The 17,114-nt window shown below is 48.1% G+C and overlaps 1 protein-coding gene across 1 annotated transcript in view; it reads right to left on the bottom strand.

Moving 5' to 3' along the window:
• TUBGCP2 (tubulin gamma complex component 2) overlaps window positions 1-17,114 on the bottom strand; it is a 257,023-nt gene that overhangs the window by 13,066 nt on the left and 226,843 nt on the right. The window contains exon 16 of the mRNA XM_085608073.1: window positions 16,220-16,348. Coding sequence (XP_085464199.1) covers window positions 16,220-16,348 — 129 coding nt within the window. The remainder of the gene's footprint in view (window positions 1-16,219; window positions 16,349-17,114) is intronic.

Raw genomic sequence — 17,114 nt, 5'->3', positions numbered from 1 at the left:
GGGAACCTTCGGAATAAACGTTGGATTAGTTATGAGGAAGACATAATCGTTGGTGAATTTCAAGTAAGGTTGTTTAATAGTGAAGGCCTGGATCTCACTGACCCTCCGAGCAGAAGTGAGTGCTATTAACAGTACCGTTTTCCAAGAGAGGTATTTTAGGTCAGTCTTGTGAACAGGCTCAAAGGGATGCTTCATAAAATGTTGTAACACCAGATTAAGTCTCCATTCTGGAGGAGGAGCTTTGACAGGTGGAAAAGTTCTGAACAGTCCTTTAAGAAATTGTTTGACCAATCGATTAGAGCAAAGGGATGCAGCTCCTGTATGTCGAAATAGCTGCTAAATGTAATTTGACAGAAGTAAACATAAGACCAGACTTAGATAATGAAAGGAGATAAGGCAGAACGTTATCTGGAGAACATTGAACAGGATGTAGATCCTTGTCAGCGCACCAGGCACAGAATCGTTTCCATTTCAAAGCATAAGTCTTTAAAGTAGAAGGAGCTCTAGCCCTAGCAAGGATATCTCTACAATCCTGAGGCAGATCTATCTCCTTAAATTCTGTGAATCCAGAAACCATGCATGAAGATGCAATTGGACTGGACGAGGATGAAGAATCTGGCCCTTGCTCATTGATAGCAGGGTCGGAACTGCAGGCAGGCGGTATGGTCTGCGTTTGGATAGCAGGAGAAGCTCCATAAACCAATGCGGACGCGGCCACCGCGGAGCAATGAGAATCATGCAACATGGTTCCATCTTGAGCTTGCGTAGAAGTCTTGGGATCAACGGAAAGGGGGGAAATGCGTACGCAAAGATCCCTGTCTACCTCATCATGAAGGCGTTCCCCCCACGAGCCCTTCTCCGGTTCCCAACTTGCAAAGAATTGGCACTTCCGATTGTTCTTGGAAGCAAAGAGATCCAGATTTGGTTTGCCCCACATCTGAAAAATGTGATCCACAACTGACTAGTCCAACTCCCACTCGTGACATGACTTTGACGTCCTGCTCAGAGTGTCCGCTAAAGTGTTGTGGATTCTCGGCAAATGTTCCACTTTTATCTTGATGTTGTGAGACAGCAGCCATTCCCAAATGTTTTGAGCTTCTCGAGACAGTATGTGCGAACGTGTCCCTCCTAGCTTGTTTAAGTAATACATGCAAGTGGTGTTGTCGGTTCTGATGAGGACTGATGACCCTTGAAGCCTTGGGAGAAAAGATTGCAACACCAGGAAAATGGCTCGAAGCTCCAGTAAATTGATATGCAGGTTTGCCATTGCAGCAGACCACCTTCCTCTTATGCAAAGATCCTGAAGGTGTGCACCCCACCCTTCTAGGGAAGCATCCGTAGTGAGGATGAACTCCGGTACGGAAGGAAGAAAAGTGAGCCCGATTGAGACATTCTTGGAGCACAGCCACCAAAGAAGCGTTTCTCGCATAAGTGGAGTTATCTTCACTAGGTCGTCGAACAAACCTGAGATCTGTAGCCACTGACTGTCTAATTCCTCTTGGATCGGCCTCATCCTTAGACGGGTGTGAGGCACCAACCGAATTGCTGAAGACAGTATTACTAGGAATGACTTGATGAGTCTCACAGAAGCGAACCTTCTTTTTAAGAGGTCTGATGCCAGAGAAATCAGACGTGATTGCCTTTCTTTTGACAAGAATGCTTTGTCCTGAATAGTGTCCAACGTTGCCCCTAGCAATTGGATTCTTTGATTTGGACAAAGAACTGATTTTTGAATGTTTAGGGACAGTCCCAGGGATTGAAATAGTTGAAAGCAAGTGGACGTTGCTCGAGAAGCCTGTCGAAACGAAGGAGTCTTTATTAGCCAATCGTCCAGATGAGGGAATAATTGTATGCCTTGAAGTCTGAGATGAGCCGCCACCGGGGCCAAGAATTTGGTAAAGACTCTCGGGGCTGAACGCAGGCCGAAGGGTAGGACTTTGAACTGAAAATGTGCACCTGCTACAGTGAAACGAAGGAATTTCCGGTGTTTGGGATGAATGGGGACATGGAAGTAAGCATCCTGGAGATCTAAAGTTGTCATGAAATCTGCATGGTCTAGAAGCTGAAGGATTTCTTGAAGTGTGACCATGCGAAAGGATTTCTTTTGAAGATATTTGTTCAGCTTTCTTAAAGCCAGGATAGGCCTCCATTCCCCTGACTTTTTCTTTATAAGAAAAAAGCAGGAATAAAATACTTTTCCCACCTGAGAGCGAGGCACTCTTTCTATCGCTCCTTTCGATAGCATGATTTTTGCTTCCTTCCTGAGAAGAGCCAGATGTGGAGGAAGTTTCTTTAAAGGTGGATGAGGGGGAGGGGTACTGACAAATTCCAGGGTATGCCCATATTTTAGAACAGTGTTTCCCAAACTGTGGTAGGGGTCCGCGACACATTCCCAGGGGGTCCTCAGGCAGCAGTTTTAAAAGCACTGCAAAGTTCCTTGTATAATTAGAAGTTTTCGAGCAACAATAAAAGTGTCAAGATAAGGCCTGTGATTAATGTTCCTGCTGAGAGAGATGAGAGTTTTGTCTAGTGGCAGCTTTGACATATCTAATGTAGTACAGAGGATTAATATGCCTATTGCAAAGAACGTGTACCTGCATTTGTTTTTAAAAAACTGTGTTTTATCTGCATAGGTCAGTGGGTTACTGCTTTTTTTTTTTTTTTTAAACTTTGTTGTGCAGAAAACAATAATACAAACGTGTGCCTACACCCACCAGGGCCGGCCGCTAGCACATGCAGGTCAATTACGAAACGTCACAAAGCAGCGACTGGTCCCCAGAGGCGCAGCAGGATTACAAAGTTATGCTCGGCAACGCAGAAATTAGGCAGAATACTGACATTTTAAATTTTGAAAAAAGAAAACGAACAAAAAGGAAAAACAAAACTCAAGGCGAGAAACAATCTAAACAGTGTCGAGCGCCGACGGGGGGACCCCGCCCCACCAGGTAAAGAATCAGGAGGTCAATAAAGCTGACCGGGGGAGGGGGGGAGGCAGCGGGGAGGCCAGAACAATCAGCGTAAAGAGTGCAGTACTCCGGGAACCCCAGGATCAGGGGGACAGGGAAATATCAGAAGTATCTTCAAAAGGGGGCGTACAAATGTTTCCTCGGTAGGCGTTCCACTGACCCCAAATTCTACCCCACGCCCCAGGCTTGCCCCGCACCAGATATACCGTCTTCTCCCTGAACATACACCAGTCCATGTTCTCCTTCCACACTGACACGGTGGGAGGCCGTCGGGAGCCCCAAAGCTGTGCGATATCCCTCTTTGCGATCATGTTCCCAAGTGCCGCCCACCGGGCCTGGGCTACGTTGTAATCATTCGGCTCCCATACATTCAACAAACATCGACGAGCCTCAGGCAACAGAGCAACCCCAGTAACACACTCCATTACCGCATGCACACGGCGCCAATAAGCCACAACCTCGCGACACTCCCAAAGGATATGAAGGAAGGTGGCACTCATACCACAGCCGCGCTTACACAGCCCATCCAAAGAAAAACCCATCGCAACCAAACGAGGACCCGTCACATACACACGGTGAAGAATTTTAAGCTGGAGAAGACGGAGACGGGCCGGAATGGCGACCTCTTTTGGGGAGGACACTGCAGACTGCCAGTCCTCGTCATCCAACTCCAACCCGTCTCCGGTCCAGGCCTCCCGAAGATGCCCCAGGAGGTCCGCCCTACTATTGATTAACTTCTTATAAATCAGAGAAATCGTACTGTCGGGCAGATGACCATCAAGTATACGGTCCTCGAGTGGTGAAGCTACGGGGATCGTGGTACCAGCCTTGAAAACCGACAGCAAAGCGTGGCGAACCTGTGCGTACCTGAAGAACTCCCTCTCACTCAGGTCATACTCACTCTGAAGCGCCGAAAAGGACTTGACAGAACCTTTCACCCAGAGATCACCCACTCTGCTAATACCAATCATATCCCAGTTCTCAAAACCTTTCGTCATCCAGAGGCAACCCAATACGTCCGACGCAAACAGAGGGGTCGCTCGTGTCAGGCGATCATTCCAACGCATGGCCACATTAGCATCCCTCCACACACGCACTGCAATCTTAGTGGGTCCCGTTAGGTTTCTCCCCGCCGTCCGAGAACAGAGCGCTCTATTGAAGTTGCCACCAGGCAACTGATATCTATCCATCTCGAAAGCCGGATTTGGGCCGGGGGCATACGTAGCATGGTTGACAGCGGACAGCTGGGAGGCCCAATAGTACCTCCTGATGTCCGGGAGCGCGATGCCCCCGTCATACCAGGGGAGAGTCAGTTTTGCGAGAGCAATACGAGCGCGACCGTCCCAAATAAGTCTCCTCTGTAGACCCTCCACCTCCCGGAAGTAGGCCGCTGGAATAATATCAAAGGAGTTCTGGAGTGCGTAAAGAAATCGGGGCAGGGACATCATTTTAAAAAGTGCCGCTTGACCGAGTGGCGACAACGGCAACCTACGCCAACGAGCCACGTCCAACTTTAGTCGCCGGAGAGGAGGAAGGAGATTATGCTCATGGCGGATCGCCGGGTCCAGCGATACGTAGATCCCCAAGTACTTGAAACTGGATTGCGAAATTTGAATGGGAAACCTATTCGGCAAGGGGGGGAAGGTCACCGGAAATAGCATACACACAGGATTTGGACCAGTTGATGATCAGCCCAGAGTTTTTCCCGAAAGAAGCGAGGACGTCAAAAAGGACATTAAGTGATTCACGCGGGGAGGTGAGGTACAAAAGAATATCGTTGGCGTACAACGAGACTCGGTCCTCAAAGCCAGGGGCCCACTGAATGCCCTTTATCGACGGTTCCCATCGGAGCCAGGCCGCGAGTGGTTCTAAAGCAAGAGCAAAGAGCGGGGGGGACAGCGGACACCCCTGCCTAGTACCCCTCCCGAGAGCGAAGGGCTGGGACACCCTCCCATTGACAACAACCTGAGCCAGCGGATCCGTATATAACAGTCTGACCCAACTAATAAATCCCGGCCCGAAACCGAACTTCGCCAGAGTGGCCCAAAGGTATGACCATTCTATCGTATCAAAGGCCATCGTGGCGTCCAAGGAAGCCAAGATGGCCGGCTCGGAAAGAAACTCCGCCCTGACGAGAACGCCATGCAAACGCCGCAGGTTGAGAGCGGTGTTCCGGTGCGGAATGAAACCAGATTGATCCGGATGAATCAGGTCACAGATAACAGCGAGTAGGCGATTAGCGAGGACCTTGTCGAGGATCTTTGGTTCAGCATTCAGTAGGGAAATGGGCCTGTATGAGGCACAACGATCACGAGGCTTACCCTCCTTGGGAATCACAACTATGGTGGCCAGTCGCTGCTCACTAGGGAGGGAGCCAAGCTCACGCGACTCCAAAAACTTATCACGGAGAAAAGGCGCGACTTTATCCGGACACAATTTGTACAGATCAATGGGCAGTCCGTTGGGGCCCAAAGCCTTACCAGTACGGAGGGAACGAATCGCGATAGCAATCTCGTCGGCTGACAACGATGCCTCCATGCACTCTCGATCCTCTTCAGACAGGCAAGGCAGCGCAATGTCCCTCAACAAGGAACGAGAGTCAACCTCATCTCTGTCGGACACCGGGGAATAAACCACACGAAAATAATCAGCAAAACACTCCACAATCTCGCTAGGGTCAGTCACACGCACACCACCAGAATCCTGGAGCACAGGGACCACGCGGTTCACTCTCTCCTTCTTATCGAGCCACGCAATCAGTTTACCCACCTTATCCCCCACATCATACAGTCTACCTTGCTGTTCCCTGTAAAGTGTCTTTGCAGCGTCAGTAACAAGGGATTTGTATTCGAACTGCTTCAAGCCAAGGGCGTGGAGCCCCTCCTGGGTGACACCCGAATCTAGCCCAGCCTCCAACTCCAGTACTTCAGCCTCCAGCCTCCAGCCTCACAACCTCCCCATTCCGTGCTTTCTTGGTCTCCGCTATTAAAGAGAGGGCCTGTCCACGAATAACAGTTTTGAAATCTTCCCACAGGGACACGGAGGACAGGACAGACCCCTCGTTCTCCAGGAAGTAGTGGTCGAGCGACTTAATGAGGCCATCGCGAGTCCTGGGGTTGCGCAGATGCCAAGGGTTAATAGGGGCGATCCGCCCTGCGGCTTGCGTCCCCGTGTCAAAAAGCAGCCACACAGGGGAGTGGTCTGAAATGCCCCGGGCCAAGTGCCGAACCTCCCCAACATGGGTGGACTGGGCCGCGTGCATGAGGAAGTAATCAAGCCTAGAGAGACTCCCATGAGCCCCGGAGTGGAAGGTGTATTGACATTGCGTCGGGTGCATTAACCTCCAGCAATCCACCAGACCGAAGGTGTCCAAGAACCCACCGAGCCATGATTGGGAAACGGGAAGGGCCCTGGGGGGGTGACGATCCAGATCGCCGGATAGCACCGAGTTAAAGTCCCCACCCATGAGGAGAAGGCTATCGGGGAGTTCCAACAACAGCCGACCGACATCCGAAAAAGTAGAGGTCTGGAGGCCTGGGGGTACATAGATCGTGACCAAGGAAAGGGTCTTGCCCTCCCACCGCCCAGTTAGGGCAGCATAACGCCCTCTGTCGTCAAGGATTACCTTATCAATCTCTAGTGGGGTGGGAAGACCGGACAAGAATACCAACCCCTCTGGAACCAGTGGTGAACCCAGAGTGTGCAACCAATCGGTATCCCCACCTGTTCATAGCATGACACACATTGCCAACCAAATGCGTCTCCTGCAGGAGTACGACATCCGGAATCAAACAACACAAATATTGCAGTACAACACCCCGTTTGATACAATCCCCCAATCCATTGACGTTCCAAGATATCAACCTCAACCCACTACCCCCCATCCCCACAAAAGTAGCAGGAGTCTCCCCACAGAGAGCAGGACACCAGAAACAGAGAAAGAACCAATATGCCGCCTTGAGAAAGAAAAAACCAAACACAAACCCCCCAACCAAAACCCATTACAACTCCCCCCCTCCCTGCACCCCTGCAAACAACAAAACCACCCCAAAATGCAGTGTGCCTGTCTCCCTAACAATCCCATTCTCCAAAAAGACCCCGGAGGAGGAGAGAGGCCCGTCTCCACCCGCCACCCAGACACGAACTACTATAAGACAAAATATACAGAAAAGGTTGAACCCCAAATGAGCAATGTCCGATTATCAAGGTTAGGGACCGAAAGATCACTTCTGTGGAGGCTCACCACCTTCGGCCCCGCCAGGGTGCCTCGCTCGATCGCCCCGGCCAGGCAGGGAATCCAACCAGTCACTCACATTGTCCGGTCGTTCAAAAAAGAAGGTCCGTTCCCCATGTTCCACTCGAAGCCTGGTAGGGAAAAGCATAGCATACTTCAAACCCAGGTCCCGAAGACGTCGCTTAACCCCCTGAAAGCCCATCCTCTGTCTCTGCATGAGTTGAGTGAAGTCCGGGAAAAAATTGACAGAGGAGTCTTCAAATTTTACCGGGCCGTGCACCCTCGAGGCCTGCAAGATCGCATCACGGTCCCTGAAATGAAAGAGTTTGGCAATGATATGCCTCGGGGGAGCGCCAGGCATGGGCTTGCCGCCCGGAACACGATGTGCACGCTCCACAGCGAAGAACTTGCTGAGTCCAGAAGGGGCGAGATGAGTGAGGATAAGATCCTCTACCAGGAGGTCAACAGAACGGGTCTCGGAATTCTCCGGAACACCAATGACGCGGATGTTGTTGCGTCTTGCCCGGTTCTCAAAATCATCCAGCCGATGAGACATCAAGTCGTTGGCCGATTTCAGAGCGCCAAGGTCTGTTAAAAGTCCCGACACATCGGCCGTAAGGCTGGAGGTCTTCAAATCCAATGACTTCACCTTCTCATTAGTTTTGGACAGGTCAGCCCTGATTAGAGTGACTTCGATGGCGACCGTGTCAATTTTACGAGCCAGGGCCTCATACTGCTGGCCGATGGTCTCCTTCATACCGGTGATGGCGCCCATAATGTCCTGCAGGGACAAGTCAGCAGGGGCAGACAGGTCGTCTCTGGCGTCCTCCGGGGTACTGCTGGAAGGCCCGGGGGATCCCTTGGCTTGAGTATAGCGGTCCATAACATTTATCTGGAACTGTCCGCCACGAAGAGATGTCTTGGTCTTCCGCTTTTCGGGTTCACCCCTGCCCGCCATGGTGGAAGATGCACCCCGGAGGGGCCCACAGGACCGAGTGAAAATGGCCGCCTGCAGGTCGGGCACCAGCCGGCCAAGAAGCTGGCTCGTGGGGTCCGGAGAGAGGCACGACTTGACCCAGTGCGCTGTGATGAGAAGGCAGCGATGTCGACAGAAGGAGGCTGGATTGGTCCCCGGCCGAGCGAAACAGGCCCTCGATCAGACCACGCCAGAAACCGAAAGCGAAACCGAAAGTGGGGACACGGCCACTGAGGAGGTCCCAATGCCGTTGTTGTTCAACTACGCCCCGGCTCCAGCGATCACCAAGTCCCCGGCACGGCCTCAAGGTGGGCCTCAAAAGTTCAAAGTGCCATAATTTCGGTAGCCCAAGTCCGATTCAAATTCTGAAAAGAGTTATGGACTCAGTCGAGGTTCGCCTTCAAAGGTCTGTCCAAGAAATCAGGATATTTTCAGGATAAGTTGCGAGGAGCGGCGAGGGTCCGGGGAGCCCTGTGCTCATGCGACCATCTTGGATGCGCGCTAAGCTCCTCCTCCGGGTTACTGCTTTTGTCACAGAGATTCTTTAGTTACTGTGCAGTTTAGAAGTGACAATCGTGATCTAGCACAGTGACCTATAAACTGGCATAAAAAAGATGTTTGCAAACTGCATGGTACAAGTTAGTAACTTATGTTTTTTCCCAGTCTTTCATTATCCTGATGCTGCTAAAAAGATTTATTTGAATGGAAATAAAGTTTTATTGTTAAAGTCAATGCTAACCACTGTGTTATGTCCTGAATCCAGAGTTTCCTTGAAAATGCCTACCAGTATGAATGACATGTGAATCCTACAACTTGTCGTCGCCTTTGCCTTATGTAACATTTTCTATACACTGGTTTACATGTATGATTTATTGTCTCTATGGGGCAGATTTACAAGGAAAGTGACTCAGTGAGTGCTGCAAGCCATTTGGCTGCGCCACACTTAGTCACTTTCAAAGCACAGGGATGCAACATTTTCACAACAATATGTTGCATCTCAGTGCTCTCCCTGCGCTGGTGCACAAACTGCTGCCATGCACCGGCACTGGCACCCTTGCACCATGGTGCAAGGATGCCTGCGTTGTGGGGAGATTGTTTATGTGCAGGTAGACTTCCTGTTCTGCACATAAACAATCACTAGAGGAGATTTAATCTTTCTATGCATGCTGCAGAATGCAGCATGCATAGAAAGAGGAAAAAGCGAGGAGAAATGAATACATTTCTCCTTGTTGCGCCTCCCTACGCCTCCCCTGGGAAGGCGTAGCATTCAGACACATTTCCAGATTTACAATTTCTCGTGAATCTGGAAATGTGTCTTGTTTCATGGGTGTTGACTGGGAACTCTCACAGCAAAGCCCATGGAACGCACCTTTCACGCAAAGTGCTGCGTGCAAAGAGGCCATATATACAAGAACAGGAAAAGTCATGCTTGGTGGCTTTTCCGGTCCTTGTAAATATGGGGCACTGAAATGCGCCGCCGGAGAGTCACTTTTTGTGATGCACCGGTTGCGCAAGGGGCTTGTAAATTTGCCCCTATATGTGTGTGTTGCAAAGTGCTCTGACATCCTACAATGGTATGAGAGATGCTATAAAACAAATTAAATCCATGTGACAGAGGGACTATGGAGAGATGAGAGGCACTGTTGGATGGTGATAATAAGGGAATCATTGAAGCACCCCAACAAAGATTGTCGTATCCTGGTGCATAGTAAGGTCATCATTTACTATACTTTAAAAGCTAATACAATTCAATATATAATGATAAATGTGTTGTAGAATGCAATATTGTTTCCTAAATTTTCTTGGGGGGGGGGAGAGACTCCTAAAGCCCCCTTTGTAGTGGTTAGGCATACTCACTGCACTTGGTGTGCGCCGTATGGGGGACTGGTTTGAAAACATTTGCCAGGGCTGCTTTGGGTTTCCAGTCTGGCCTTGGTAGGAGCAGGAGCCTCATACTGCGAAATAAAACCAACCATTTAAAAGTTAGTCACGGAGATGCAGCACCAACCTTCCCCAAAAAGTTTTTTGCAGATTCTTTCAATATAAAATACTAAAATCCTTAGTATTTCAACTATTTGTTTTGTGTGCACACCTGTGTTTATTTTTTTTTAATTACTGTTTTAATGTTTGAAATTTAAATCATTCAGATTGCTTAGGGGTCCCCGGCTTCCAGTGGTGACTCAATGGGGGTCCTCAGGAGTCAAAAGTTTGGGAACCACTGTTTTAGAATATCCAAGACCCACTTGTCTGTGGTTAATCTTTTCCAATTGTTGAAATGTTGGGACACATTTTGAACTTTGTAACGGAGGTGTGGTAAATCTGTTGCAGGTGCCAATAGATCGTCACTGCTTTCTAGCAGAATCCCTGCCTTGAGGTTGACGTCTCCTATTCTGCTGTCTATAAGCGGCAGCTGGAGGGTTTCTGCAGGACTGATGCTGATAAGCATATCTTCCCTGATTGCCTTGACTTTGGAATCTTTGATAGCCACCACGAAAGGAATATGATCCTCTGCCTCTAGATCCCCGAAAGGGAGTCTTTCGATATTGTAAGGTGCCAAGGGCTCTGGAAGGGTCAGTGTCTTTCTTGATGTTTAACAACGCCTCATCTATATGTTTTCCGAATAACATATCTCCATCAAATGGCATATCCAAAATTTTTGTTTGGACTTCTTGACGAAAGGTGGTTGATTTTAACCATCCTTGACGCCTAAGGACTGCTGCCCCGACAAGTTGTCGAAAACCCAAGGAGGCTATATCCATAGAAATATCTATAATTTCTGATGCAGCCCTTTGCGCTTCAAGAATAATCTTTCTTGTTTCGTCATCAGGTAAGCCATCAAGGCATGGAGATATATCCGACCATAGTTGACGGGCATATCTACTTAAAATCGCCAAAGAGTTTGCAGCACGAACTGAGGCACCCGCCATGGTAGTGAAATGTTTACCAATGTTATCAAGGCGCCTCCCATCCTTATCCGGCGGTGCTGTCACAGGAGTGGATGGATTCCGAGACTTCCGTTGAGCTGCCTGTGCAATAACGGAATCTGGTCTAGGATGTCCGGAAAGGCAAGCAGGAGCATCATCAGGTGCTTTATATTTCTTGTCTATTCTAGGGAGAATCGCAGGAACTGAAAATGGAGTTTATTATATTAGTGTCTTCTTCCCAGATATGGTCTATTATAGGAATAGACAGTACAGACCTTCTACTCTGATCCTTAAAGTCATAAAGAAAACAATCCGTTTGCTTCACAGATACCGGAAGATGAAACCGGGTTGCTGCCCTCTCCATAAGTGCATGAAAACCTCCTATATCCTCAGGAGGGGAATCTACTGCCTGGGGAACTGGTGAAGACGGCGTAGGAATCACGTATTCATCCCACTCATTCGCAGTTGGGGGTGATTGGGGGTGATTGTGGTAATTCTCCGTCTTCCTCCACAGTATCGCCATCATCATCCTGGACCAAAGGTTGCGCATGTAAAACTTCCTGAGTTTGAACGATGGGGGTAGAAGGACCTGCAACCTGCAAAACGGTAGGTGTAGTAGGTTGTGTTGGAACAGGTGCTGCTGGTGGAAAACGAGTATGGTAATTTCTTAACATAGCAGTCAGATCCTGCATCAAGGCAATAGGCATTTGCACCATGGGTTCCTGAAATTATGTCTCTTGAGGGCCTCGTAGAGACTCACACGGTTCATAGTACTCGTCTTCATCATCTTCCTCCTGATACTTAATCCGAAGTTGAGATGGTTGCGTGCAGGGCTAAACAGCCCATCATCATCATCTGACTCCTCCAAATAATGACTAGGAGGCAAGGGTGAAATATGAGAAAAATCCTGGTACTATCTAGAAGAAGTGATTGATGACGACAATTTAGATGACAAAACTGCAGGTCTTTTACGCTTCAGAAATGTACATAGACGGTGAACCAGCATCAGAGATAGTCATAATAGAGGCTGCCATCGACGTTGTAATTATCGACGTCGTCGACGGAAAAACCATAGCCGACAATGTTGTTGTCGTCGAAGCTGACGGCATGCGTCCCGTCAACGATGAGGCAGACGACGAAGAGATTGGCATCATCGACGGCGATATTGTAATCGTCGACAGTGCCGTTGTCGACGATGGGATGTTTTTCGACGATGACGAGGAATCACTCACCCTCTGAAGAGATTTCGTCGACGATGCTTTTTTCGACGTCAACAGGATCCCAGCAGACTCAGAATGAGTTTTTTGCTGTTTTGAAGCAGTTTTTTCAGAAATCTTGATTTTTTTCAGCAGATTTCCCCTCTAAAGAGAATGAAAGCTTCTCTTTTTTAGAGGAAGAGTGACCAGTCTCAGAGAGAGGCTTCTTCAAGGTCTTACTCTGTCGCCCAGGGGTATCATCAGATCTATCCCTCTTTTTGGCAAGAGGGGTGAACGCCTGGGGACCAATACTGCCATCATCTTCTGAAACAACTTCAGAGGTAGCCTTCAGCTTTTCCAACCAAACCAGTAATCTTCCTTCTCGGTCTTTCAAAGTCTTAGCAGGGACATTTTTACAAATCCTGCAGTCCTTAACCTTATGTGCTGGGTAAAGACAGTATATACATTCCTTGTGGGGGTCTTCAAAATGCAGTCTCTTCTTCCCACATGAAGAACAGGGCAAAAACAAGCGTTCCTTAGAAGAATCAGACATAGCTATTCACAAAATTCAGTCAAAGATGAAGAAAAACTGAGCAGAGCTCAGGGAGACTCCCTGTCACACGACATGCGGTAGAAAATCTAAGGGTTTGCCTCTCTGTGGACGGGTTCTAAGAGGGTGCTGCAGCCTGATTGGCTGTTTTCCAAGTTTGGTTCTTTTTACAAAAAGACTGAGATAGGCTAATGTAGTGACCTTACTGTCCATAGTAGCCTGTGATATAATGTTTATGACTATTATGTATATATTTTATTGTACCACAAGGCTCCCACCTCGTCGGCAGGGAGGATTCTAAGCATGTGAATCTATGAAAGATACCCCAATACTGGATAACTATACATTGCATAGTTTGATGCAGTGGACTCAAAAACAGCCATTAACGAAAAGGCTGGGGAAAGCTAATTACCTAAATGAGACTTTTGTGACATGCTCCCTTTGAGGCCTTTTCATAATGGTCCTGGTACTGTCAGGTATGACTGGACAATAGGCTGTGTAGGTGGGGCCTTTTATGACTGATATTCCAGGAACACTAATTTACTGCATATCCAACTGGCTAACCAAGTTAATTCTTTGGGGCACTCAACTCTAGTGGTGTAGTGAAAAAATAAATGAATAATTAAAAACAGGACGCAAGCCAAAAGCTAGAAGGTGCTAGCTAGTTCTGAAGCAGACAAAAGACCCTAATCAGTTTTATAGCATTTTGTACAACCATAGCCTTATTGCCAATATTTTCATAAGAGGCTGTGCTGAGATTGGCTGAGGGAAAAATCAGCGCTTGTAGGGCTTGGTTTTTGAGGTTTCAGTCAATGGGACAGAAACAATACAATATAGCAACCTTTCTATGACATGTCTGAACATCTGTTTTCTATGGCACGGGTTAACCAACCACTGGAATATGGCTGAAAACACAGCAGTTGTGTTTCCTGACTACAAGACACCAAAACCTTTGGACCCAAAAACCCACCCCTTGAACAAAGGCATTTTTGAGTAGAAGTACAAGGGCTCTGACCTCATGTTGAGAGACACTGTGTGGGACTTGTAATCAGACGCTGCTGGCTCTACATTCTGCATATTGCCAGAGGACTGCTGAGTTGCCGGGAGGAACAACCATTATGACTACCTGCTTTGTTGTGCTGGCCTGCTGGAGGGACTGACACTTTGCCAAGTACCTGGGTATGCTGACCTGCCTTCTTGCCGCTCCATGTGTGCACCCCCCAAGTGTTCTCCAAGCAACCCAGTGTGTGGTAAGCGCTGGAGTCACATGAACCGTGTATTTGCTTGCAGTGTCCCAGCCCCCGAGTCAGATATGCTGAGCACTCGGTTTCTGTCCCTAAGTCTGCAGGTGGCTCATCAACATGGCGCTTGCTTCCCTAAAGGTGGTCCGGCAACATCCAGTCTTTGGCAATGACCCCGCACTTGGCAGAGCTACCAGTGCAGCGCTCTGACCAGAGAAGCACCATGGGGATTCTAGGGCAGAGCACTATTGCCCTCGAGAACAGCCCTCTATAAGGGGAGAGAGAGCGGGTGCTTTCCTAACTAGTAGCCAGCCGGTGCGCCCCCGAAGGACGACACAGCCGCAACCAGGGACAGGCCAGGCACAAGGACTGTCACCAATGCCCTGCCCCTGGAGCAGCGCTGTGTGTAACGCAATCCATGGACGTGTAAGAGGTGCTCCGTACCACGGCTGCTTGTGCTGCAGGCCTTTTCCTGAGCCCCAGCACAAGCCACTGTGATACGGAGCACTTTCCAACTACCAGCGCGGAGGTCATATCGAAATGTGGCAGTTGGACCACTGTCCTATTGGTGGGGGGTGCGGGGGGGGGCGGTGTCTCTTGATCTCCGCAATAGCAGGCAGCGGTCTGACCAAACAACATCGAAATCAGCCCCATAGTGAAGTAATTTCACTTTAGATGAAACTGGTTACTTGCTATAACTTTAGCTCTCCTGTATTGGTTATCTGCCATTGAACCAGATGCTTAAATCATTCCTGGGCGTTATAATAGGAATCCCCATTAAATAGTAATAAAGAGTATTTGAAAAACCATAGACCACCAGCATATTAATCTCATTTCAAAACAACTGAAGTCCAGCCAATAAGGTGAATGTACTGGGCATTCCACTCCCCAAGAGGCCACTACAGCTCAGATTTCAAACTACATGAGAGAAAGGGAGCAATCAAGATAAGCCCTTGATCATAAAAGAAGGTTCGCATGGGTACCTATGAAAGATACCAACACTAGAGAAATAAAGTTAAAAGTAACTGATTTTTTCTCCAGTATTGGATCTTTCATAGATCTTTTTATAGACTAGTCCTCTCACCTTTGAGCTATATGCCACAAACTCTTCTCCAATAACTGTAGACGATGCAAAACTCTGCTGAGTACCTGCTGATGAGGATCCATTTGCATTCTTCTCCATTTATCGGTTATTCGTGTGGATAGAACCTTATGCGTGGTTCACAAGACATTCTCGGGCAGATGCTCTCCTTTTCAATAACCTTCACATTGCCCATGTTGAATTACTCCTAGGCCACTATTTGGAAACTCTTTCAATAAGCATCAGATCCTTCTCTTTTCTAGCACTCATCCAACCTATACAATTCCTTCCCTGCCTCACAAGAGCCATTGCCTTGGTCCCATCTTAAGCTCTTCAAAAACCAAATGCAAACACATTTGCTTCCAAATTTGACAGTTTGTTGGCAATGCTGGTGTCACAGCTACAAATAAGCAAGCACGAACAGGACATTGGATAACAGTAGTCATGTCCGATCAACCTCTGTCCACTAAAACAGGAATACTGCAAGGACTCTGGAGTGGGCTGCACTAAAGGTTCGTACTAACATGTTTTGAAACTAACCATATTTGCTGTCCTTCTACAATGTGACAACTAAGGGTATTTCCTTTTAACATTTTAGAACTCTGGGTACATACCAGAAGATGTAACCTGTGTGCAAAATTGTAAATGTATGTACACTATCAAGAGAAGGACTGAAGGGAAAAAAAGTCTGAAGATGTCTTCATAATCTCCTCCATTCATATTGTTAAGAACTCACACTTGTTATTTCCAAATGATAAATACACATTTCTGCTTTCACAGGTGCAAAACTTGAAAGGAATCTTCTCCATTGAGATTGACAGTTTGCCAGTGGATGTTGTGCAGATCTTATGATGAAGAAGATCAGTTGGCAGGACCTCTGCTGGTGTTGTAAATGGCTAAGGACAGTTTGTGAAAAATGTAAGAAGACTTCAGACACTGCTCATGACAGGCTATAGACATGGTAATTTCAACCACCGAGTACTTTTATGAACCAGCTGTGAATTGTGTGCCCCGGTCTCATGTTACTACTGATCACAGGGTCTGAGTTCACCTTGGAAGTTAGTTTTTTCTTTGCTGTTTCTTCCAACCGCTCTGTCTGGGTTGGGGGGCCCATCATTGTCCCGTGCTCCAAGGTAAGGCGTCCCAGCTCATCTTCCACCTTCATACTCTGTGTGAATCTCTGAAACCCAGAAAAGAAAGGACACGATTAAGAATTAGGATTTTCACCCACATGAAGAAGAAAAGTAACTTAGCTGTAATCATATTTTGCCATAGTTGATCAAGCACAAGTTTCTCAGTATAGCATTGATGGTAAATGTAGTCTATTAGCAGCTGCAGCCATGTGTGTTGTTTCCATTGGCATTAAAAATTACAAGAGCAGGACCACAAGATCTCCAAAATGTACCAGTCCCTGGTCACGCATAGCTCCCCGTCCCTGCAGCATCTTCGGGAGGTATGGGAGGAAGATGTGGGCCCAATGGAGGAGGAAGATTGGACGGAGGCTCTGGCCTCCCCACGTGGGGCAGCCATCGCAATGAGCCTTCGGCTTATCCAGTTTAAATACCTCCATAGGGCATATTATACCAGGGTCAGGCTGTGGAGAGCGGGTTTGGTGGCTTCCCCGTTGTGTCTTCGATGTGCGCATGAGGAGGGTACCTTGTTGCATACCGTGTGGCACTGTTCCGCACTAGCACGGTTTTGGAGGGGAGTAATGGCCTGCCTTTCAGACGTTTTGTGTTGGGATCTTCCCTGTTCGCCCAAATTGGTGCTCCTGCACGTTATGGAGGGCATTGGGGAAAATATTTATAAACGCCATCTCATGCTTTTATGCTTTACCCTAGCCAAAAGAGATATTGCTAGGGTCTGGAAGGCAACAGTGGTGCCCTCCGTCTCTGCATGCAAGAACGGCTTAGACTTTTGTATGGGCTTAGAGGCTCCTATTTGTG

Source organism: Triturus cristatus, chromosome 1_2, assembly GCF_964204655.1.
Source record: "Triturus cristatus chromosome 1_2, aTriCri1.1, whole genome shotgun sequence".
Classification (NCBI taxonomy): Eukaryota; Metazoa; Chordata; class Amphibia; order Caudata; family Salamandridae; genus Triturus; species Triturus cristatus.
Note: the sequence above shows the minus strand (reverse complement) of the source record. Positions and strands in the feature narration are given on the sequence as shown.